Source organism: Seriola aureovittata, chromosome 9 (assembly GCF_021018895.1).
Source record: "Seriola aureovittata isolate HTS-2021-v1 ecotype China chromosome 9, ASM2101889v1, whole genome shotgun sequence".
Classification (NCBI taxonomy): domain Eukaryota; kingdom Metazoa; phylum Chordata; class Actinopteri; order Carangiformes; family Carangidae; genus Seriola; species Seriola aureovittata.
In genome coordinates this window covers 23451050-23476236 of record NC_079372.1, presented here as the reverse complement: position 1 = coordinate 23476236, position 25187 = coordinate 23451050, and the positions used below count along the sequence as shown (strand labels likewise).

The window sequence follows — 25187 nt, the reverse complement described above, 5'->3', positions numbered from 1 at the left end:
GAGGAGAGGAGAGGAGAGGGGAGGAGACGAGACGAGACGAGAAGAGAGGGGAGGAGAGGAGAGGAGAGGGGAGGAGAGGAGGAGACGAGACGAGACGAGAAGAGAGGGGAGGAGACGAGACGAGAGGAGAGGAGAGTGGAGGAGAGTGGAGGAGAGGAGGAGGAGAGGAGAGGAGAGCAGAGGAGAGGGGAGGAGAGGAGAGGAGAGGAGAGCAGAGGAGAGGGGAGGAGAGGAGAGGAGAGGGGAGGGGACGAGAGGAGAGGAGAGGAGAGGGGAGGGGAGGAGACAAGAGGAGAGGAGAGGAGAGGGGAGGAGAGGAGGAGACGAGAAGAGACGAGAAGAGAGGGGAGGAGAGGAGAGGAGAGGGGAGGAGAGGAGGAGACGAGACGAGACGAGAAGAGAGGGGAGGAGACGAGAGGAGAGGAGAGGAGAGTGGAGGAGAGGAGAGGAGAGGAGAGCAGAGGAGAGGGGACGAGAGGAGAGGAGAGGAGAGTGGAGGAGAGGAGAGTGGAGGAGACGAGACGAGACGAGAGGAGAGAGAGAGGAGAGGAGAGGAGAGGAGAGGGGAGGAGAGGAGGAGGAGAGGAGAGGAGAGGAGAGTGGAGGAGAGGAGAGGAGAGGGGAGGAGACGAGACGAGACGAGAGGAGAGGAGAAGAGAGGAGAGGGGAGGAGAGGAGAGGGGAGGAGAGGAGAGGAGAGGAGAGGAGAGGAGAGGGGAGGAGAGGACAGAAACAAACAAGAGGAGAGGAAAGGAGATGAGGAGAAGGGAGAGGCAACAAGGCAAGGAGACAAGGAGAGGAGAGAGAATAAGGAAAGGAGAGGAGACAAGGAGAGGAGACAAGGAGAAACAAACTGCTGATTGAAAACTACAGTAAGGGGACTTTGTGTGCAGATGTTTTTACCTTTCTCTGCTCAATGGATCTGTTACTCGTGCACAAGCTAACTGTTTCAACCTGAATCCAGTCTTTATGCTAAGCTAACAGTTTCTACCTGTGTTTTCCACCTGAATTTGGTCTTTATACTAAACTAAGCTAAACTTCTTCTAACTGATCAGTCTATTCGTGACCTTTGTCAGAGTACAGTCAGGCACAGGTGTGTTGAAGCCGTTAGTATGAACTCAGTCTCAGTAACTGATCATCCTCCAGTCTGGTTTCTCAGCCCAGATTCCCCCACAATGCAAAGTTGTTTTTTCTGCCAACCTGTTTTTATCTGTAAATGTGTGTCAGCCTGTTCTCTGAGCCTCTGTGTGTGTGTGTGTGTGTGTGCGGCTTTAAGCCCCAGATGATGATACACAACACACATGCACATATTCTCCCACACTTCGATGACATCATATCCAGAAGCTCAACATTGACTTTTATCTAGTTTTTCGTCTGGATCTTAAGTTATCAGAGAAACAAGCTGAGTTAATGTTTGACAGCTCAGCTCCCAGCCGCTGGAGACGTCCTGTGTCCACTGAACTGTGTCTGTGAATCACTGATTTTTAATGTCAAACTGTTTTATTCAGTGTTTTTACTGGTTATAATCACCTGGTCTGTTTGTTGTGGAGAATAGGAGACCTCTGAGGATAATTCAGCTCCAGTTGAAAACCTCCTGAACCACTGACACTGAGGAAATCAAATCAGGAAAAGCTGATGGAAATGGTTGTGATGACATCAACTCTGATGATCTCACGCTACTTCATGACATCACCAACCTTTTGACTGAGAGACTCCTTAAGGCAGAAGTTACAGACTAAGTTTCAGAAAAACATTTTCGTTGTTTCTGTGATTTCCCGTGTTCTTCAATTTGGCCCAACATGGACACTGTATGTTACAGTAGTAGTACAGATGACTTATATACACAGTGTATGTTGTGTGTTACACTGTAAGACTGGAGATGTAGTTTAGAGCTTATCTACACAAAATAAACAGTGATGTGTTTCATCTGTGGTTGAAATGTCGTTGTTGTTGTTGTTATAATAAAATGTCATCAGCACTTCTTCCTGTCAGACAATGATATGATGATCATGTCATGATACAAGGTTAAATGTCAGGAGATTATAGTTTGATCTATAGGCCTAGTAGATTCATTTAAAATTTACTTTACATAATTTTGACTTCCACTTTGTGTGTGTGTGTGTGTGTGTGTGTGTGTGTGTGTGTGTGTGAACTAGCGCTGAGTAAAAACAATCCTGCTGCCTCTGAAATCCAGCTTAGTTTGGATTAAGACTCAAGTAAACATTAATTCCCATCAGAGTGTGTGAGTGTGTGTGTGTGTGTGTATGCGTACGTCTCTCTATGGTTGTGAGGACATGCTGTGTGGTCCTCAACTTCAAAGAGCTGTTAGAGGGTTGAGACCCGGTTGTAGGGTTCAGGTCAGAATCAGGTTTAGGTTTAGGGTGGGGTTAGGGGACGCATTATATCGAGTGTCCTCACAACTAAGGTAAGACAGGTGTGTGTGTGTTGTGGTGAGGGAGGGGGAATCATTGACACTGACATCACAGACACAATAAAAGACTTTGCCTTGTCAGATATAGATACAGATATTTTATAGACGTAACATGTCTTAATTTTCCCAGGGCCCCTGAACTACACACCAGCTGCTATGAACTGGATCCTAATATTAAACCTGTCCGCAAACATCAAATATCCAGTGACAGCTCAGTGAAACTGATGAAAGAGGCCACACTGGTGGAATGATGCCACGTGCCAAGATATTTGTTTTAATCCTCAGCACTAGATATTTGTTTAAATTCTGTACATGTATTGCTTAAGTGATCTCATGTTTAATATTTAGATTTTTAATTATGTAATTTTGTTTGGACCGACAGGGTGTATTCTTGTTTGTTTGTATGTTTATATGCTGTTTGTGTATAAATGATTTTATGTGGCCAACAGGAATATTAGCAACCACTGCAGCAGAAGCTAATGGGGATCTGAATAAAGAATATAATGTGATACTCTGAAGTTTAGGGGTTTGTTTATTATTCACCGTGACTTCAGTCAAACATGTGACACAGAGGGAGTGTGTAGATGAGACAGCAGCCCACAGCTGCTCATATTAGCTGCTACAACAGTTATTCCCTTTCTTACCTGTCAGATTTCCCGCCTGTTCTTATCTACTGTTTTTATGTCACCTCATATCCACCTCAATCAGCTCCTTCATGTTAAATCTAACATTCAAACTCATTAAAATGAAAATGATTCAATAAATAAAATGTAACCGTCCCAGTTTTAGTTTCTTGTAGTTGTTTCTGAGCAGCAGATTATTTTTAGCTTGGGGATAAATGATATTGATCATTGCTGGGTGTGTGGTCGTCATGGCGACAGCTCATTGATCGGGGATAAGGTCGTCATCAGCAGAGCCTGAAATCTGAATCTGAAAAGATCATTAACAGAGAATTAATTAATCAAATATAATTAAACAGAATCAGAACATTTATGAGTCTCTATAGCTTATTTCCTCTTTTATGACAGCTGGTGACTTTTTTATATTACTCACCTGTTTACACGTTTTATTAAGGCTTAAAGTTATGTATAATTGAGGGCGGGGTCTCTTTAAGTGACAGGTGTATGAGGATATGCTTGCCATAACCCGCATCATTCACTGAAGTCTCAGCTCCATACATGCTCCATCTCTTTAGCCATTTTTGATTAGCTAAGAGTTAGGGTTGGAGTCAGACATGGCCAAGATGGCAACAGTAGAGCAGCTCACTCTGAACTTCAAAACCACTCTTCAGAAACCTGTGGGTGACGCCACAGAGGCTACGTCCATCTTCATTCACAGCCTATGTCTGTGACCAAACACTGAGCTACACAAACCATGAGCTTATCTGTTGTTTATATAAATAATAAACACTGTTCAGCTTCACATCACCTGTGTTGTTATTCTAGCTTCTTATAATTTCATCTAAATAACTGACTCACCTGGACATGGTTACGTCGGTGTCGTCTCGTCTCTCAATGAATTTATGGACATGTGAAGATAAAATACAGAAAATCATTATTTCCACATAAAAATGAATGAAACCAGTAAAGCTTCAACATGAGTCAGTGATGAGACAGACCAGTCTGTAAGGAACAAAATAGTTTTATTATCATCCTCGCAGTGTGTGTATGTGTGTGTATGTGTGTGTGTTTGTGTGTGTTTGTGTGTGTTAGCTCGTAGAAAACAAGATGAATCATCTATAGAACATTTACACCAGAAACAGAAACTAAAGTCATGTTCATAAAAAATAGTTTTTCTTTTAGTTTTCCAGTAAATATCATGACGGATAACATGTGTCAAGCTCCGGCTCACAAAAATAAAAGCAGGCCCCACCCCTTTACATCAATAAACTCCTCCACCAATCACAGGTGAGGAGGGGCGGGGCCACACAAGATCTGACAGCAACAGTTGGCCACAGAAACAACACATCATGAAGACGCATCAGCTGATTGGCCGGCTCACACAGGTACAGAATTTATAGATTTATATGTTCAGGTTATATTTATATTTATGTACAGAGAGAATCCACACTAACCTGCAGATAGAAAAACTTTACAACTAAAGACAGAGGAGACGTCATCTGTTCCCAGAGCTCTCTGACTGATGTCATCCTGGTGCAAAGGATCATGGGACAGTACACAGAATGTGTGGATGTTTATGTTTAGATAAGACACAATCTGTTTACAGAGCTACTCATTTTAAATATAAATACACTACATGGCCAAAAGTATGTGGACAGTTAATCTTTTTTTTGTGAGCATCAAAAACAATAAAATGACGACATATTTTATTCTTTTTATCTTGAAGTGGGTCAAACAATCACACTGATCTCCAGTGTTGTTTATCATTAAGTTACGTGGGTTGTGTTTGCATTATACCAGATGATTTACATGTCGCTGAGAATCCACATTAAAGGTATAGTTCAGCCTATCTGACTCAGGGTTGTGTGAGGTGTTTATCTGTAGTCAGTGTGTTACCTGATGTAGATTCAGATTAGTGTCAGTTTAGAGAAGCAGTAGGAGCACCGGGACAGAAGCTGAGTGATGAGGGGCTGTGGACTGGGTCAGCAGAAAAACCTGTTTTTAAGCCACTTGAAAAATATAATATGTGCGCTTGTGCGTAGTAATACAGTAATTCAATGGTTGAAAAATGTACTTCCAAAGTAAAAGGTCTGCAGATGAAGTGATGAAAATATTCAAAATAAAGCCACAGTTTAACTGATGCTGTTGGGTATTTTTTAAAGTGGCTAAAACAGGTTTTTCTGCTGACCCCAACCGCAGCAGCTCATCACTCAGCTTCTGTACTGGTGCTCCTGCTGCTTCTCTGAACGGAAACTTCTACAGGTAATACACTGACTATAGATCAGTACCTCACACAACCCCATGTCAGACAACCTGAACTATCACTTTAAGATCGAGACACGACCGATGTCCAACTGCAACTGAATCTGTTCAGTCCACAATGATTGTTTTGACCTATGTTCACCCTGAGAGGAGGCGTTAACACTCAGTCGGTGTGGACTGATACAGCTGATAAAACGAAGTGGATCTGTTCAGTGAGCTGATTGGATTTAATTCTCATTTGTCCACATACCTTTGTCCATGTGGGTTTATCTCAGGTGTAACATCAGAAAACTGAGACACTGAACTAAAGAAAAAGGTAAAACAGTAGAAGTCAACTACGGTCCCAGAGAGCATTGCTGTAAGAATCATCCAATCAGAGAGCTTCAGCGTCTCTTAGAGGCTGAACTCACTAAACTTACTTTTAGATTGGTGATCAGTTCAGGTGTCGTCTCCTTGGCGACACAGCTGATCAGACAGAAAGCTCATGACAACAACAGACTGTTTCTCAGAGGGATTTACAAATATCCACCGTTATAAATGTCATGAAACGTTTGAGTTCAGAAGATGAAGTTCATGATCTGAAAACAAACTCAAACATCAAAGCTGAGTGAGGGTCCGTTTCCCCTCTCCTGCAGAGCAAACCTGCAGGATGAGCAGACGCCTCACCTGTGAGCGAGGCACCAGCACGGGAGAGTTTGTCAGCGAGCATCATGTAACAGGTGACGCAACCGCTGTGTGTAATCTGCAGATACGCAGCGCTCACAGGTCACATCTGTGAAACAGACCCTGAGTCTGCTTTGAGCTGGAGATCATGTGAAAACTGTTGTGTTGAACTGTAGATGTAAGATGTGTATCACATTCAGCAAAGACACATAAACAAACTGGAGACGTTATCTCAGAGTCACGACCTCTATGTGTTGAGATGAAGACGAGGAAAAGACTCAAATAATGTTCTGTCTAACTCAGATCTGATGTCCCACCAAAATAAAGCTATAGAGAAAACAGAGCCTGCAGAACTTCATCAGAATCCTCCTGTTTTTAAGTTTTCCTACAGTGTCATAGAACTTCAGTGATAGTTGTCTGTACATCATGATACACTACAGACAGGAGCTGATCACAGCTGATTCAGTCAGCTGCTGTTGATCAGACAGTTTGACAGAATGGAAACAGATAAAGGCTAAAAAACTCACAGAACGGCAGCTTAGACCTGCAGCTACATTACATCACAACACATAAAAAGCTTTTACAGGCTCTTGTCGAGTATCTGCTGAATGTTGGTGTCAACATGTTTTCAAAAGATCAACAGAAACATGTTAATCTTCCTCCATTTTCACACAAGTCAAATTTCGCTTGGATATCCGGTTTAAAACCTGAGGACCAGGATCCAGACAGGATTTAAATGTCAGGAGCCAGTTCACAGAGAGACAGGAGGTCATGTGATCATCACTGACCAGAGCAGGTGATGTTAAAACCACAGCTGTCCTACAGACAGAGATCCAGTCTGATCCAGAGTCTGTGTGTTGTAATTATGTCTCCAGTTTATTTATGTATTCATTTTTCTTTTGCTTAATCATTATTTTATAAACCTTTACTACAGGTCACATTTTAAACAGGAAATCATTAGTTCACTTCACTTTAATCTACGTTTTCATTGGTACTGTCATAATAATGTTCTTTAATAATCTTAATATAAAATAACAAACCACACGAGAAAGTGCAGTATGTGGAAGTGCAGTGAAGAACTGGGCAATAACTAAATATTTATTATTTATAATTTTATCGTTCTACAAATTATGTTTTCTGAACAGGCTGTAATTAACACGTTGATTAAATTAATTTAAATAAGTTATTAAAGTTTGAAGAATTCAGCCACATCTGATTAAATCACTTTTAATCAATCAACTGAAAATTAACGGAAATCAATTTTGATAAGCACTGACAATCAGAGATGGACACTTTATCTCGCCACATTGTGTGAACATTAAACTATTCAATTAATTCAGGATTTATCAATAATGAAAATAATTGTTAGCTGCAGAAGTTCTGTATATGACAGTATATACATATAACGATACAATATTAATTAATATTAATATTAACGGTCAGAAATGTTACATCTGTAAAGTTGCAATAATTTGTTTTGTATTTAACTTAGTAACTACTGATTAATTACTGAAAGACAATTACACTCATTTTCCTGAACATTTATCACAATATATATTGATCAGAACTGATTGACTCTGATCAGTACTGTGATATTGTTTGACCACTCTGCCCAGCTCCGGTTCTGTAACATGTCTCTGATTAAAAAAAAAAACATTGTTGTTCAATGTGGCACATAATTTTTTGCAGTGCACTTCAGCAGCGTCGCCTCAGGTAGCACTGAGTTTTTAAAAAAATGGGAGTCTGGATGTTATCCAGAATGCAACGCTGTTATTCATGAATATAAAAACATTCTTCATGTTCTGCTGGTGAGAGAAATGTTAGCTTAACGTTCCACAGATGTCGGACTCAAACCTTCAGCTTCTCTGTATAAATGGCTTTTTTTCACCATCAAGCTCTGAACAATTCAAGCCGCAGATATTTTTAAAACGAAGAAGATTTTTTCTTACTCTGCTGCAGAGCTGAAATCTTTAAGGCTTCGTCGCTCTTTAAACTTTAGTCACAATATAAACACGTGGTCTCTGATAGAAAAATAGAGTCATGCTGTAAAGGAGAGAACAGTCGGGACACAATGGCTTGGTGCTGCGTTTATGTCACTACTGAGGCTGGGAAATCACAACGTCAGGAACTGAGATGAGGCTGAACTGTTCAACATGTCTGCAGATGTTTAGATCTTTACATCAATGTCTCCTCTTGGAGAAAAAGACTTTAAATAATAAAAACTCAGGTTGGTTTCAGGATCTACTTTGGACCTGGTTCTGGGTTGATGAAACATCTGGATCTCCAAACCTACAATCAACTCAAATCTGCCGACCGACACTGACTGATTACATCAGCTGTAGATACCGGAGAATAAGACTATCAGGTATCACAGGCCATGTCTTTTTATAACTACACTGTCCTGGACTCACTGAACCACCTTCATTCACTGTCTGAGCTGTCCACTGTACAATCTGCATATATCTGCACCTGGCAGCTGGATATGTAAACATGCAGCTGTGGAGAGGATGAAGCCGTTCAGATGACGGTCCATGTTGGATGTCAGTGTTTTCTGAGAGTCCAGGACAGAGTATTATCAAGACCTCAGATCAAACAGCTGTCCAGTCTGAAAGGAGGTTAATGCCTCCAAGAATGATTCTAGCCAGATGTTTAAAAGGTGTAAATGGATCTGTCTATACAAAATGAATGAGTAAATTAGAGTAACTTGATAACTGTGGTGCTTTACCACTATTTTCAATGATGAGTCAAATCAACATTAAATTAATCAAACTATTTTTATGATTAATTGTCACAGAGAAAATCTGATTCTTTCAGATCAAATATAAGAATTTCCTTCTTTTCTGGGTCTCACATTTTAGTAAATTGGTTGGTGAGAGAAAAGACATGTGACATCACCACTGGACCAAATGATTAATCAAGAAAATAACTGGCAGATTGATGTTGATTAACAGGATGAGATGTGAACCGTCTTTATTCAGTTTAAGTTTGACTGAACCAAAAAATGATAAATGAACATCAGCCGTCACATCTGAAAACACAGAGTTTCAGCTTCACTCAGTTCACGTTGTGTGTGTGTGTGTGTGTGTGTGTCTCAGCAGCCTTGTCGTTGCACACAGAAGCACAGAAACACGTTAACGGCGTCATCACGAGGAGCTTCAGCAACAACAGCGACCTGCAGGTCAGCAACAGTCAGGTCAGGTTACCATGGCAACCACAGAGTTCAGCTAGCATCACAAACAACAACAACAACAGTCTTTTCAAAAGAACCATCAGAGTCTGTCCACAGACGGTTCGTTGTCACTTTGGATGCTTCAGGTAAAAACAGACGTTGATGTTGCCACAAGTGACAAAGGAGCCTCAGTGAGACTGGATGCGTGGACTCAGGTCAGCTGTTTAAGTTTAAGTTGAAATCAATACGTGGATTTACTTCACCTGTACAGGTAAATCTGAGGTGATTTGAGTCACTCAGTTGTCAGGGGATAACTTGAGACTAAAGCTTTGAGCTGATTTGTGCTGCTATAACGAGTCTGAGGATCCAGCTTCACTGAAAGTCGAGCTGCTTTCATCCTTTCATCACCTCCGCAGCCCCAAAACATCCCAACACTACCGACTCGCTTCCCACTCCTCCTCCCAAGTTTCTGTCACTCGTGTCAGTTCAAAGTTAAAGTTGAGAAGTATTTTTTCGAGCGAGGCGTCTCACTGTTGAAACTCAGATCAGTGTCTTCGCTCCGTCTGAACTCTGGATGGAAACGACATGAAAACTGTGTCGACTTGTGGCAACATCGCTGCAGATTTACAAGGCAATGAATCCGAGGCTTTCAGGAATAAAAAAACATTCATCCATCAGAGCTGCTCAACTAAAATCCACTGTACATCTGGAATGAAAGGTTGAAATTAAACAGTTAAAAACCAATAAACACGTCCATCAACATTTTAAAGCCAAAGGAAAGTGACTGTATGGTCAATAAAACCTTTAGATCCAAACAGTTCACTCCTGTAGAGCCACAAGACGACACTTCAGCTTCTTGAAATTCAAAGACTCTTTTAAAAATATACAATCTGTCCCATTGAGAGACTTTTATAGAGAAATACCTTGGCTGTGTAAAAACTCTGCAGCTCAGGTCCATCATCATCATTATCATCATCATCCTCCCTGCTCTGACTGGTCAATTCAAAGTGATGCTGAGCAGTTCAGTCCGATAACAGGCCATGCATAAGTGTGGGAAGGCGTGGCCTTAAAAAGCGGCCAATAAGAGCAAAGCACAAACCTTACTGAGCAGAGGTGAGTTTAGAGAACGATGCTGTTTCTGTTCCAACAGGAGAAAAGTCATGTGGGAGTGTTGAAATCAAACACACCTGTTACAGTCCAGAGCCGTACAACAGTCGAGTTATATTCAAGAACCTGCAGCGAACGCTGCTGGAAACAGGAAACGGGAATAAATAACCATGTTTTAAAAAACAGACAATAAGAGCAAAAAGCCCCGAAAAGATCCAGCGAGAGAGATCTGAGACTGATCCGGATTTCAGCCCCGCCCGGGTCCAGGTGTTTTCCTCATGAATATTAATAAGGCTTAGGTCATTCTCATCTGATCAGGTCAGATTTAAAATAAACATCTTTCCTATCTGAGTCGAGACGAACTCACTGGAAAACAGGTCGTCAGTCGATCCATAAAATAATTAACAGATGTCTGAATGTTTTTCATTTCTCCAGTAAAAACTTTAAACACAATCTTGTTCCAGTTTTCTGCTTCTGCCCATGTGACTTCATCATAAACTGAATCAGTTTTCAGGCGTTGGTCGGACTGAAGGAACAGTCAGTTAAAAACTATCTTTATCTACAGTTACATCATTAGTTGAAGCCCTCAGTAGAAGAAGAAAACTTGCATCCCTCCACCTCATCATCATCGTCGTCGTCGTCGCCAACTGTCTTTAAACTGTCGGCTTCTCAAGCGAGGGGAGTGGCTGAAAGAGGACGCAGCTCAGACATCCACCTGCTCTCTGGCTTAAATATTTGGCAGCGGAGTTCAGAGGCTCCGACCTCCAACAAACTGGTTTCTGGTTTCTCCAGGATTCTCCACCAGTGAAGGGTCCCCGTGAACCATCAAACCTCCCACTCTTACCAGTCAGACGACGCGCTTAAATGGTTCTGGAGTCAGCCCAGATCCAGTTCTCCTCCAGGAGGCCAGCGGACCATCAGGTGAGTTCTGTGCCCAGTGAGGAGCTGTGTGAGGGGGGGCAGGGAGCTCAGGGTTTCTGGGGGCCAGGGGAGAGGACCACAGGGGTGGAGAGGCCGTCGACGCTCAGGGCCGGGATGTGGATCTGATTACTGCCGTTTGTGGGAAACTAAAGAGGGACGGAGAGATCAGTTTTTAATTCAAAAGTGTTTCAGCAACTGGAAACTTTTTAATGCAAAGAAAAAGATTCAACAGAGTTTTCAGTCGAATCAGTGGAAGAATGATAGAAATAAATAAAACCTACAATTATTTATTAAACACAAGAATTTATATATATTTATATACGTTCTCAGCTGTAAGTTACAATAGTAATTAATCAATTTACGTGACTTTGACATTTTAAACCTTTCTGAGAAAACAGAACTCAATGTTTTTAAGACTTTTCAAGATGATATTGTTCCACAGCAAGTTCTTCTCCTCACACAGTCTCCACAGTCTACTGTGATCTTCATCATCTTACATATTAAACTCTCCATTCATTTCCTTTAATTAATTCTGAGCCAATCAGAGTTTAGTTTGTTGTCGAGTTTTAAAGTTTTCTGAGGAATCTTCTTTATTTGAAACAAAATATTTATTCTAAAATGAAGCAAATATTTGTTCGTTACATAATGAATTTATATTAAATTGAACTGCTATTTATTGGAGACTTTTGTTTCTTACTGTGTGTTAAATACAAATTGACACAAGAAACTGGAATAAAAACTGCAGAAAGCAGGAAAATAAACCTGTTAATTTCAATAGTTCAACATGATTTTCATCTTCAGATTTTTTAAAGTGAGAGAGTGAAATTATCTGTGATGTCTGAACATGTCTGCTGCTCTCAGATCAGTTTTTAAAAACATTTACACACCTATAAATTTAAATCAGATTAAATCCTGTGTCAGTTTCTTTTCATTTTCTTTCATATTGTTAATCAGTAAATTTTGTCATAAACTGACAGAAGACTGAGATTGTATATAGAAGGAAAAAAAATCTAATAAACAATAGGGTAGCGCACGCACACACGCACACACACACACACACACACACACACACACCTGTGTAATTGGCTCCGAGGGTTTAAATCTGACCATTAAGCTGCTGTTTGTGTTTTATTATGAAAACTGAAAACTATATAATTCAGTGGACGAATAAACTACAATATAAAGAACATGACAGTGAAACTTTTGTGGTTCACAAATCTCAAAGAAATAAAGTTTTAATCTGTTATCAGTGTAATCTGACTGGTCATGGTTCTTTAGGAGTGGAAACACAAACAGGAATCTGCAAAGTGAGAGTTTTAAGTTCTTGGTTTACTTCCTCGTGTTCACATCCTGTAGTTTTCAGCTGCTCCACAAGGAGGCGACAACATGCCACAACGACCAAACATGAAAATACAGGGAACCACAAGAAACCTGGTTACAGCTGTTTGTTTTCTCTTCAGCACAGAAACAAACTACAAACAGTTTTTAGTCTTTATGAAAACTGTCTTCAGTGGATATTGTATCTAAACCATCAGAGACCTGGTTTCTGAAGGCCTTGTTGTTGATGAAGGTTTTAAATGTCATGATTCAGTTCTGTGAGCAGCACAAACTAAATCTGACTCACTTCAGACTAGTATCTTCAAACAGACACCAGAACCAGAAACACCTGACACGACAGAGACCAGCAGAGGGAAGAGAGAGGATGTTGTTTGTGATTTGAGTGAACTGAACCTTTAATAAGTCTCTGTCATCAGACAACAGATGGAGCAAAAACTGATCCAGAAACCTGCAGAGACCCCAGCTCTGTGTGTGTGTGTGTGTGTGTGTGTGTGTGTGTGTGTGTGTGTGTGTGTGTGTGTGTGTGTGTCCTGGACCAGGTACAGGTACACACAGTTCACAGTGGGTGTGTGGGTGTGTGTGTGTGTGTGTGTGTGTGTGTGTAGGAGATCTGAGGAATTTAATAAGATAATAATAATAAAATTTGAGTCTGAGTCTGTTTAATATTCAAAAATGAACTTCATGTATTTTTGGATATTTTCCATTTCTCTGCAGGGAATGTGAAAACAAGAGCAACATTTATTCGTTGTACCTGTGTGATAATATCTATGAGGCTGTAACTTGAGCTGCAAACTCGTTGCACAGATGCATAAATGTGTGAAGGTGAAAAGTGAAGCTGATGTCTGTGCTCTTTGTGGTTTCAGTTAACACTGTACACAGACCTGTGAAACATGCCGTGGTTGGGAGTTAAATGTGAGCTCTGCAAACCTGTCACTTAAACACACACACACACGCTATACAGTCTACAAAACACAACATAGTGTGTAAAAGACAGTTCCTGTGTGTGTCTGCCTGGATTTGGACGTCTCTCCCTCTCTAACTGAGACTTAGTAGACAGGATTTCTGGGGTCTATTATATATGCAGACCCCCGACTGTGGCAGCAGCTGCTGCTCCAAGTATAAAAAGCAGATCAGTGACTGTAGCCTGTTTGTCTTTATCCTGGAGGTGGTGAAAGCTCTTATAATAAAATTAACTTGTTAATATAAAAATATAGATCTATTGTTCTTTTCACATTGTAAGATTAATATTGTAATTTGTCATCGTTGAAAAAACGTGAACCCATCCTCACATAACCAGAAGCACGTACATTTTTTCTGTGAAAATTGAGAAAGTAACACATAACACACAGTCTCTCATCATTCTGTGTGAATCTATTTGTGTCTGTTACTTCACTTCCTGTATATTTTGTGTGTTTTCATGAAACCAATGTAGATTAGGTCTTAACACAGGAAGTCTTGTACTGATCAATCAGAGCTGTGGAAGCATTTTTTACTGAAGTTACTGTGTCAGACATTACAGTACAGCTAGGTGCAGTTGCAGGCACAGCGGGCTAGGTGTATTACCTGGAAGGAGAGTTTGGCCGGGGAGCGAGGAGCTATGGGACTGAGCGTGCTCCAGAAGTGGATGGTCGAGGGAAGAGGACTGGGAGTCAGCAGCACCGGAGTCTGGACCAACAGACACACAACAACTCATCAGAACAAAACCACAACGACAGGTGGAGCTTCCTGTAGGTCAGAGGTCGTGGTTTAAATAAATGTCCCTTCACTGGTGTCACCACCTTAACCCGTGAGGGGACCCATGGAAAAATATGTTGTTGGGCCCCTATTGACCCATACATCTGTCTGATATCAGAGAATATACCTCCACCAAGGCCAAACAACCTACACGTTCTCAAGTAGCTTCATTTATTCACTGTCTTTAATCCTTAATGTCCGAGAAACAGATGAATGTATTAACTAATGAAAAATGTGTCACAGGATTTTTCAGCCAGTTTCTTGCTAAAATTAAACTGTTGTCAAAAAAGATCAGACATTTACCTGATGAAGGTTGAGCACTGAAATGCTGCAAATAAATTCTCTATTGCAAGTCAGACAGTGTGCAGGATTTTTGAATTGCTGCTAAAATACATTTTATAACCGACATTACAGCCTCAGACAGACAGACAGACTTTTTAAAATAAAACATAGATGAAGATAAAAGATTTTTTATTACGTATGAAGCCTTAAGACCTGCAGATAAGACAAAATGATTAATCAAGAAAATAATCTGCAGATTAATCAATAATGAAAATCGTTAGCTTCAGTTATTCTTTCAGTCTCACACACACACACACACACACACACACACACACACAGACAGAACAGGGTGTTTACCAGAGCGTGGGAGGTGATGACAGTCGGGGTGAGTGTGTTGGTTGCTGATCCAGGAGCCAGTAAACTGTTAACAGCTGCATTCACCTGCAGAGGAAACACAGGATGTGATGTCACAGGCTTCACCTGCAAACACACCGACAGCTGTCACAGCTGTGATGCGGGTTCAATTCCTGAGCTCATTGAGTGTAATGAACTGGTTAATAATCATTAATGTGATGTAATGTGTAACCACAGTCACTGAGTGCAGGCTGCAGACCTTATCCAAGGAGAGGCCAGGAGGGAGGGAAGGGGAGGAGGGCAGCTCGAGGCCTCGTGGCTTCTTTGGTTTGGGAGGAGCAGCGTCCAAGGCAGGGGTCACAGGAGGGGTCACCGCTGAGGACGATGTTACTGGAGGGTCGGAGGGATCTGACAGAGAGAACGGTTCATTATAACAGAGAGAAACTCACCTTGGTAGGTGTCCCGAGCCCAACATAAGATTCTGTATCAGGGCCAGTCCACATATTTTAAATGTAACAGTATCAGATAAATTAAAGCTGATCCTTTACAGAACTTTACTTCTTCTGCTGCAGCTCCTTCAAAAGATCCATTTCTGCACTGAAGCACTTCACTGTGTTCTCCCTGTTGTACCTTCAGTTTTATATCAATAATTTAAGATGATCAGATCTATGGTTCTGAATCAGGACTCTCAGTATTTGGATCACGTAGATGATACAAAATGAGGTGGGCCACATTTAGAAGCTGTTTTTTCAACATTTAGTATCCTATTACCTGTTAGCATGTCCTTGCCCTCCCCCTCTGCTCCCCCCTCCCCTGCAGGCTGCTGCCCTCCTACCCCGGGCTCCATGCAGGGTGGGGACGGGCTCTCCACGATGGTGAGGGGGGGCTCTGGTTGCCCCGAACCACAGATCACCTGAGGAACCTGGAGGAGGAGCAGAGAGACCTCATCAGATAAAACCAAGCCTCAGCAGGAACCAGAACTCTGGTTTCTCCTGAACCTCTCACCTCATCCACCTGTTTCTCCTCCAGAGACACCATCTCCAGCAGCTCCTCCTCTGATGGCAGGTTCTCCTCCTTGATGACGATGGGGGGAGGAGGATGGGCGGGGGGAGGAACAGAGGGAGGAGGTGCAACAGAGGGAGGAACAGGTGTCATGGCCACCTGCTGCTGCTGCTGCTGCTGCTGCTGCGGGGGAGGAGGGTTGATGATGACGAAGACAGGCGATGGGTGAGTTGAGTGAGGAGCAACGTGGGGCTGTGGTGGGAAGCTGGCGGGGTTGGTGACTCCCCCGCAGTCGTCCTGCTGCGGCCCCTGGAGGCCCATGGTAACATGGGGGGGAGGGACAGGACTCGCGGACCCACCAACAGAACCCAGAGGGATGAGGGGGGTGAGGGAGGATGAATCCCCAACGCTGGTGAGATAAATCTGGGGAGGGTCGCCCAGAGGAGGAGCAGGAGGATTCTGGGAAAAAAAAAAAAGAGAGAAACACTCTTGAAAATATAGGACATGATGTCTGTACTTTCACAGCAGGGGAGCGACAAACATAAAGTCTGTCCTGAAGGTGGCACTAGAGGAAAGGTCATTAAAATCTAAACGCGATCGCACTCTGAGAACAGGACTGAGATCAGGTTGCATCTCTCAAGTATCTGCAGGAATACTTTTGCAGTGGCATATGAAGTTCTAAATTACCAGAGGCATCTTTTTCAGCATTACGTTCTATAAAACTTTTCGTATCAGACAACACATACACCAATACCAATATATCTGTGATAGTCCAATATCAACCAATAAAATCAGCTGATCGATTAGTCGGTCTCTAACAAACACATTTATTCTACAGGTAATTGAAAAATATCGCATTATGTGACCAATCAGGGATTGATACCCACCTGTGATTGGCTGGTGGTGTTGGCTGGTATCTGAGGACTGAGGGCGGGCGTCGGACAGGGTGACGGCTGAGTGACGATCACCTGGAGAGCAGAGTCAACAGCTCCACCTACTGACGGAGAGGATTTAGACTCTGATAATACACAGACCTGAGGATGAGAAGAACAAAGGGATCAGAGGAGGCGATATCATGGAGTAAAATCCTGCTCAGTCGGGATACACCTACACCTATATCGCGGTGTAGGGTTAGTCCATATCACAGATTGGTTATTCATTCAATACTGTGATCAATCGGTTGTAGAAGGAGGTCGCTGATAAATGTGTCTCATTGCTGAAGCTCAGACAGCAGCTGATGGTACTTTTCCTTTGGAAAGGTCTCTCTCACCTCTCTGGGCGTGCGATCAACCTTGGAGGCGGGGTCTTGTTGCAGTAGCAGCTCTGTTTTGATTGGCCGTGGGTTGGGTGAGGCCTGCAGTGACTGGATGGTGAAGGTGGAGTAAAGGCCAGACTTCATGTAGTCGTTTCTGGAGCTTTTCTGGGAGCTGCTGGGTGACGAGCGCTGGGGATCAATGCACAAATCAATCAGTCATTCTGTCGTATATTAATATTACTGTGTTTCTATATCCTGCAGAAATCAACAAAACAAATAAAGGCAGTCAAAGTGTACCTGGGGCAAGCCTTTTGACTGACAGGTTGAGGCAACGCCCCCAAGGCCTTTTGATTGGCTGTTTGGGTCAGTGCTGTCCCTCCTTTGGCTCTCCTCTCCGTTACGTATCCCCTCAGGCAGGGAGGGGTCAGGCTGACTGACAAACTTGTAAACAAACTTCTGACCGCTCACTTTTTTTATGATGTTCTGTGAGAAGATGACAACATAAACAAAATAAAGAGATCACCTGAAAACACCTGTTTTAAATCATTTGAACCAAGTCCAAGACAAGTCTCTGAGATGTCTCACAAAACCAAAAAAACAAACCAAACTTCTATGAAGGAAACAGGTATATAACATCCAGTAGCAACTGTAAATGTCAAATGGTTCAGAGAGAACAAACAACAAAGAATTGTGATGAGTTTCGGTTTCGAACATGAGTGTTTTTAGTCTTTGAATTAAAACACCAATTCATTAGATAACAAAACGAAAGTCTAATTTCTCTCATCTGAATTGAGAGTCTGTTGCATTCAGTTGTGGAGCAAAACAGTTTCTACTCAGGTTTTTGTGCAATCACCAGGACAAGTTCCAGATGCAAAATTATTGGTCAAAATGTGTCACATGGTTTTACACAACACAGATGATTGTGATCATTAATATGACTGATGGTGTCTGTGCAGTTTTCATCCGTATCTGTCTCTTGGTAGTTTGGTTGGTCAGTTCTTAATCGACCGAACAAACCGACCAAACAACAGACACGCACGGTCAGTCGTTTGGTCAGATCACACAAAAGGTGCTGAACTGGTTTGTACCAAACTTGGTGCAGTGATGGAAAGTGGTCCAGGCGAAGATCTGGTTTCAGGGGCGGATCGAGCAATTTTTGATCACTTTCCTTAACACTGAGAGAGAACATTTAACATTTTTGCCACTTTCTCAAGAAAATATGTTTGGATCTTGATGGGAAAAAAACTGACATATTAACAGTGTTGAGATCTATGTAACCATATCATATCATCATAGTCATATGTCAGATCTGGATGTAACGGTCATGTGTAGGATTGTTTGTGCTTGGCTGCGCTCTACTGAGTGCCATTCTAGTTACTGCTAGTTTTAATATTGAGTACTATGTTGTGTCAGTTTTATCAGCGTGGTTGTCACATGTCTGTGTTCTTTTTAAATTACAAAACAAGAAGGAGAAATATTATTCAACTGTCGTAACAGCATCGGTGCCGATATTACAAATATTGTAGTAATAACAGCAGTTGGATTAGCAGAAGTATCAGCAGTAGCACTGAAGTATGTGTCTCAATTTATTGTTGTTTATGTTGTGTGTGTTCTTGTGTTATCAGTAGTACCTTGTCGTAGTAATATCTGAGGGCTCGGCTTAGTTTGTCGTAGTTCATGTTGTGCTTGTTCTTGCGGAGCCCCCACAATCGTGCGACCTCTTCAGCGTCCAGAAGCTTGAATTCTCCATCCTCACCTGTCCAGGAGATCAGGTGACGCTGCCGCTGGTCCTCCAGTAAGTGGAGCAGGAACTGCCACAGCGTGATGGACGGGTCCATGGCTGGGGGGCACAAAGACACACATCAATTAACCAGATTTTTTATTTTAAATGAATTGTACAGTCGTGAAATACAAACAAAAGTTTGGAAAAAAAATTCACATCAAAGCTTAACAGAGTCAAAGGTGACGTCTTCATCGAAACAACAGTTAAAATCCAAATACAAGAAAAGAAAGATTCATTGATTATCAAAATAGCTGCAGATCAACTGATCAACTAATTGATTAAATCGACTAATTTTTGAAGAGCTGATGTCCATGTTAGTTAATGTGCGCTGTCTCTGATAAATTTAAATTTTAATCATCATGACAGAAATGTTCAGACAGTTTTCAGGGTTTTAAGTCAGAGAAATAAACTTATCACATTTTTCACAGTCACGCTGATTGAAGAATGACAGAGAAACAAAAAGGTCTGGGATCTTATATACGAGGGGTGGGGGGCCGTTTACTTTGTATGCACAGGGGTCCATCGTCTCAAATCCGTCTATGTCTGGACCCAGATGCAACTTTTTAAAACATAAGGCTACATTTTTTTGTTTTCTTTTTTGAGGGAACATGATTCTCTGCTTTCAAGGACTTTTCCAGACTTGCAGACCCCCCCCCTTGTTTCACAGGCACAGTCACTGAAGTCTGTGGTATCAAAGTGCCACAGATTTAATGGATGAAGAGACAGCGGGACTGAGTGGAAAAGTGAATAAGCTCTCCAGAGCCAGTGAGTGGCTCTGTGGAGAAGGTCGGCAGTGAACAGATTACAGTGAGAGAGATGCCAGTCAGTCATGCAAATTAGTCTCATTACCATTGGCTGACCTGTTACACAACTAACCTATCAAACCCCTTGGAAACCATCGCCATGGTGAGAGACCTTTCATCAATGGTAACCAAGGGAGAAGGACGGCAGGAGCGAGAGAGGTATAAACAGAGAGAGAGAGAGAGAGATGCGAAGAGGCTGCTGCTGTTCAGTGCTGTCAGCAGTTTGTCCTGCAGGATGTCGACACAGGTGTCAATATCACCTGACAGCGGGGGTGGTTGCGGCTGTGGCTCAGGATGTAGAGCTGGTCAGTCAGGAATCACAAAGTTCTGTACTCAGGTCCACATGTTGAAGTGTCCTTGGCCCTGAACCCTGAACTGCCCCTGATGGTCAGACCAGTATCCCACTGTCAGGTGGTGAAAAACCAACGACTTACTGACCATGTATACACTGATACAGATATCAAGGAGGCATTAAACTGGGCCAATATTAGAAATGAATATCTACTCTCTCACTCACAACTCAAATTTAACATTAATATCAATGAGAGGAAATTCATTTGGTCCAAGGTTGACACACTGCTATGATGTTTCATCACCATTTTCAGAGGGTTCCTAGATCCAGTTTAAATCAGTTTAAACTGACCCACACTAGAACAGACCCAACACCAAAACCACATTTAGAATCCAACTGGTAGTGGTCTGAACCAGATCAGAGGAAACCTGAACCTGATATCCGGTTTATCACAGGACGATTCACACAGGAACAGAACATGTCGAGAAAAACACATCAGATACAAGGACGCTGCGTGTGTGTGTGTGCGCATGCGTGTATACAGTGAATGGATGCAGCAGCTCATCTGTCCTCAAGGCCTCTGTACAACAAAAGGAAGTCTTTTATGTTTTGTTTTTTTTTCACACAGACATTTACTGAGCTCTACACTGCCTCCATCCCAGTCTGACTCCAGCCATATTGGGAGGTGACCAGAACAACCACAGCTACAGGCAACAGCAATTATATTAAAAACTGTGGAAAAACCTGAACACACCAGAGTCTGGGTTTGGTGACTTAATATGTGTCTGACACATTTAAGTCACAAATACAAATACAAAACTGATCAGCTTCAGTTATTGATCTGATATGAAGGGGGGCACAGATACTGTGTGAGGTGAGTTACAGTCAGACATGGTCCTCAGAGTAACTAACTGAGTCAACACACATGTTGATACGTCAGTGTGACTTTCACTTCCTGAGGATATCATTATCTAAAATCAGAGAAAACTGAAGCTGCAGAACTTCATTCAGAATTCTCACGTTTTTAAGTTTCCTTCAGTATCATAGTAATATATGATAGTTGGCTGTACATCTAATGATACACTGCAGACAGGAGCTGATAACAGCCGATTCAGCCGCTGTTAATGGAGTCAATCTGACAAAATCTTGTGGTGAGGGGCACAATGGGAGTTTGGGGTACCTATGCCATTACTACAAGCTATCTGGTCCTTAATCAGCTGTGTTTGCATCCTCAAAAGAAGGTCAAGCACGTTTCCAGTCTTAATATACCTGGGCAGGCTGCCCAGGTGGAGCTTATGTATTGGAAATGCAGCGGATGTGCAGCTCGGTTAAACAGAAAGATATTTCAGTATATTGCTGGCGTTTCCATCCAGACTTGAAATGACCATTTCACAACCAGCACAGTCTCTATTTTTTGACAATTCATGCAGATTAATGAATAATAAAAGAGAGTGAAGATAAAACAGAGCAGAGGGAGAGGGGAAGACTTAGACATACTAACACAAACAGAAAGAAAAAGAAAGAAGAACAAAACCACAGATGTGTTCACTTTCTCCACCAGAGAAGAGTCAAGTTAAACCTTAGTGATGTAGCCCAATATCACAAATTTCTCAAGGGACTTAACTACCAGTACAGCATTACAACACCCTCTGTCCACAGACCCTCTGACAGAAGCGCAACTGGAGGACTCCCTCCTCCAGGATGGACAGACAGGAGTTGTGCTTGTGTACAGAATAGACGATATTTCCAGGATCACAACATTATACATTGTAAACATTATTGAACAATATAATGTGGGAGGAGATCAAGAAACTTCTAGGTGACCTGGACCTAAGCTATACAACGTCCTCTCCACCACGAAGACCTGGAAAGGGGACAGACTACACCTGTATGTGTGGTTTCCTGACCACATCCTGTTCCTCTGTGGTTTCTTCACATCAGTCTGTCAGTCACATAACACAAATCTCAACTACAGCCAGAAGACACAAAGAAACACCTGGACACATCCTCAGAGATACTACTGATGCTAGCCCTGGTTCTGTTAGTGCTGATGGTTCTGATTCTACTGTATATGGACTCGTCCATACTCCCTGCGTTTATCTGATCACACACATGTCACATCTCACAAACACTGTTTAACATTCACATCACAGTGTGTCAGTGTTGCCATGACAACACGTGAATATTACATCACTGAAATGGTCTCCGTGACAACAGTCAACATCATGTCTGTAATAAAGCTGGGAACTGACATTACTGACATTATTCAGTACTGGTGCAAGTTTGATTTCTGAGGTTCTGTCCAAAACCAGGTTCAGCACCACAGTGACCCTTTTATTGGTCAAATAAACAATATTTTATTGATTTTTGATCATTATTGTGGCTTTCTGAAACACTCTGACATCACACCCACCTCACTCAGTGATTGGTCAGCTGTGTCAAAGTGTAAACTTCTCTCTCAGCTCTAACAACTGAGGTCAACACTATGAATGTCTCCAGGAGAGACTGACTGAACATGTGAGAAATTCTCTATGTATTTAAACCACATCATGGCCCCTCCTGATGCGAGGATTCAAGACTTCACTATCTTCACCAACTTGGCTACAGCCCTTGTTCAGGAGGTTAACTGAGGACGAAGAAAAACAACCTGAAAACCCAACAGCTGTAGAAGCATTCTCAGTGTGTGAGGGTGTGGACGTGTTTGAGATGAGAGAGAAAATATGTGGGGGTTTTTTTCTTCAAAAAGTTCAAAAGTGGCTCTTACAACACTAGCCAGTGTACTCTGTGTAATTTCATGGTGTATTCTGATTGTTCAGTTTGTAGTTATAGCTGTCTCACACTGGGAGAATTTAAATTTCTATCACCATCTGGATTTTGCTGCAGCATGTCTTTGCTTCAAATCTGCAGTCAGTTAACATATCTCAGTGACCTACGACCACCGCTTCAGGCTGACCTCCACAGACTTGTTTCTCTCATGACTGTAAACTTTAGCCTCACACAGCCCAGAATCAACCAAGAAGTGTAAATAGGCCTACAGTGTCAACAGCTCTCAGGCTGCAAGTTTCTACACGCTGCTGGCAGCAGCAGCACGAAAAAAATTAAGCTCCAACCCAGGATTCAATATCGAGATACCTGCTTTAATATCCCACCTGAACACACACACACACACACACACACACACACACACACACACAACTGCAGGCTGCTGCAGGCCTCAGCAGCTTCCACACACCTGTTGCAATCTTGCTGCTGCTTCCCTCCAAACTGCACACAAACACACCCATGGCTGCAACACACACACAAAACCAGCTGCATCCTCAAACAGCAGTATGTAAACATAGCATGTAGAAGCTCCGTCTCTTACCGTTTATCAGCGGGTGTGAATCCATCTTCAGCCAAATGTTCCGTCTTGTTATCTTCTTCCTGTCCCCCTGCAGGCTCAGACCTCCTCCATGCTGTCGTGTTGTTGTTGTGTTGTCTGTGTGTGTGTGTGTGTGTGTGTGTGTGTGTGTGTGTGTGTGTGTGTGTGTGTTGGGGGGGGGGTTGTCGGAGCAGGTTACAGCTGTCAGAGCCGGGCTGAGGAGGCTGAGGAGGCTGAAACGTTCAGCAGCTTCTCTCCCGACCTGCTGGCGTTATGTAACCGCTCCGAGCTGCTGCCAGGCTGCCTTGCCTCCATGCTAACACTCATCGACACGAGAATTGAAAGTTACCTCAGCCCCATAAACAAACCGAGAGCACAACACACCGTCAGAACAGCACACCGACCGAAAAACCACAACAAAAACAGAAATTTACGTTCAAAAAACTATTAACGGACGTGTGTACAGCCTTTAGCTGGACTTAACTTAGTGCTAATTATGAAGCACGGTGTTAGTTAATGTCCAACAGGCATGTGTTAGCTTTAACTGTGAGTTAAGTCTGTTTCTGCGGATGTGGATGAAGTAAGTTGAGGTGTTTTTTCTCTCAGCTACATCTCCGCTAGATCTGTTGACAAGCCCTGATGAGAGCTAACTAGCTCGCTAACTAGCAATACTTACGCCACCAGGCTACGTTTCTTTTCGCAGTAAAATTGTTACTTTATATTCCTGGTGGACTTCGGAGCCGCCGTTTAAACTGTCGCTGACTGTTCACCAAGTTTCCCCCAAGTTCAGGGGTCTCAAGAGGCTGAAGCTGTTAGCCTTGATTGCTAACAAGCTAGCCTAGCATAGCCTAGCCTAGCCTGCTGCTGTGACAGCCCACCTCCCTCGCCGTCTTCCTCTCCCGCTGATGCGTCAGCCCGGACAGCGCTGTTACCGGGAGCCCCAGGCCTTTGACACCGGGGAAAAGTAGTTTGTAAAGCCCGCCCCGTGGTTTATTGTCGGTGTGCTGGTGGAAGCGTCCGCCCGTGGAAACTAACTTCATCACTCAGGTGTGTTTCCCAGTTTCTTCCTGTTAGGACGGACGCCCCCTCATTGCCTTCGCTGTCAAGTTACCCACCAATAACACAGTCACTCTTCCGGTGTTGCATTTCAACATAAAGGTCGCTGAGCTTCAAGGTTCTTCAGCTTCAGTATTTCATTGCTTTAAAGTAACTTAATAAATTTACTCAAGTACCTAAATACAGTTTTGAGGTACTTGCACTATACTGGAGTATTTCCCTTTTATGTTGCTTTTTACGTCTCATTATTCTCTCATGTCTAACTAGCACTTATTATGTACTTATACTTCCTTATACAATCTCTTTGCACTTTAGATAGACGTAGTACTTCATACTGACACCAAGGTTTCCTACTGCACTGAAGCTTACTTATGTCCTTCACTGTCGCTTTGGATAAAAGTGTCTTCCAAATGAGTTAATGTAAATTCTCGCATGTTTACATAAATACAGGTCCTGATGGACCTTGTGGATTCCAATTCCAGGATCTGGTCTGTCGCCCGAAGTATCATTATTGAAGAAATAGCACATCATACATTGTACACATACACCATGGCACCAGACTGTGGAAGGAGAAAGGATGTATTAAGATATGAATGAAAAGTTATGTGAATAAATCTTTTTTTTAATGTCGATTTTATTCAACAATTTCATTACCAGGAGTGACCTCAGGGTCGTGCTCAGGAGGTTCAAAGCCTTTTACAGGTCTTTGTTCAGGGGCCCATTGTCTCATAATCTGTCCATGGCTGCAGGACAT

The 25187-nt window shown here is 42.5% G+C and overlaps 1 protein-coding gene across 1 annotated transcript; it reads right to left on the bottom strand.

The window, feature by feature from the left end:
• Positions 1–4056: 4056 nt before the first annotated feature.
• On the bottom strand, positions 4057–24527 carry elk1 (ETS transcription factor ELK1). The gene is made up of 11 exons (XM_056384827.1): positions 23381–24527; positions 18770–18978; positions 17436–17621; positions 17154–17327; positions 16771–16917; positions 15887–16342; positions 15653–15803; positions 15141–15289; positions 14885–14968; positions 14075–14176; positions 4057–11319 (listed from the first exon to the last, which is right to left on the bottom strand). The coding sequence occupies exons 1-11, from the start codon at positions 23403–23405 to the stop codon at positions 11221–11223; spliced, it is 1782 nt and encodes a 593-aa protein (XP_056240802.1). The 5' UTR covers positions 23406–24527; the 3' UTR covers positions 4057–11220.
• Between the last annotated feature and the right edge of the window lie 660 nt (positions 24528–25187).

What these genes read in the sequence shown, in the direction of transcription:
- elk1 (XM_056384827.1), bottom strand. Translation starts at nt 23,405, where the DNA reads ATGGATTCACACCCGCTGATAAACG. An exon ending in TTGATCGCACGCCCAGAGAG is followed by an intron (nt 16,918 to 17,153) that starts GTGAGAGAGACC and finishes TCTCATCCTCAG; the next exon opens with GTCTGTGTATTATCAGAGTC. An exon ending in AGGAGAAACAGGTGGATGAG is followed by an intron (nt 15,804 to 15,886) that starts GTGAGAGGTTCA and finishes CTCCTCCTCCAG; the next exon opens with GTTCCTCAGGTGATCTGTGG.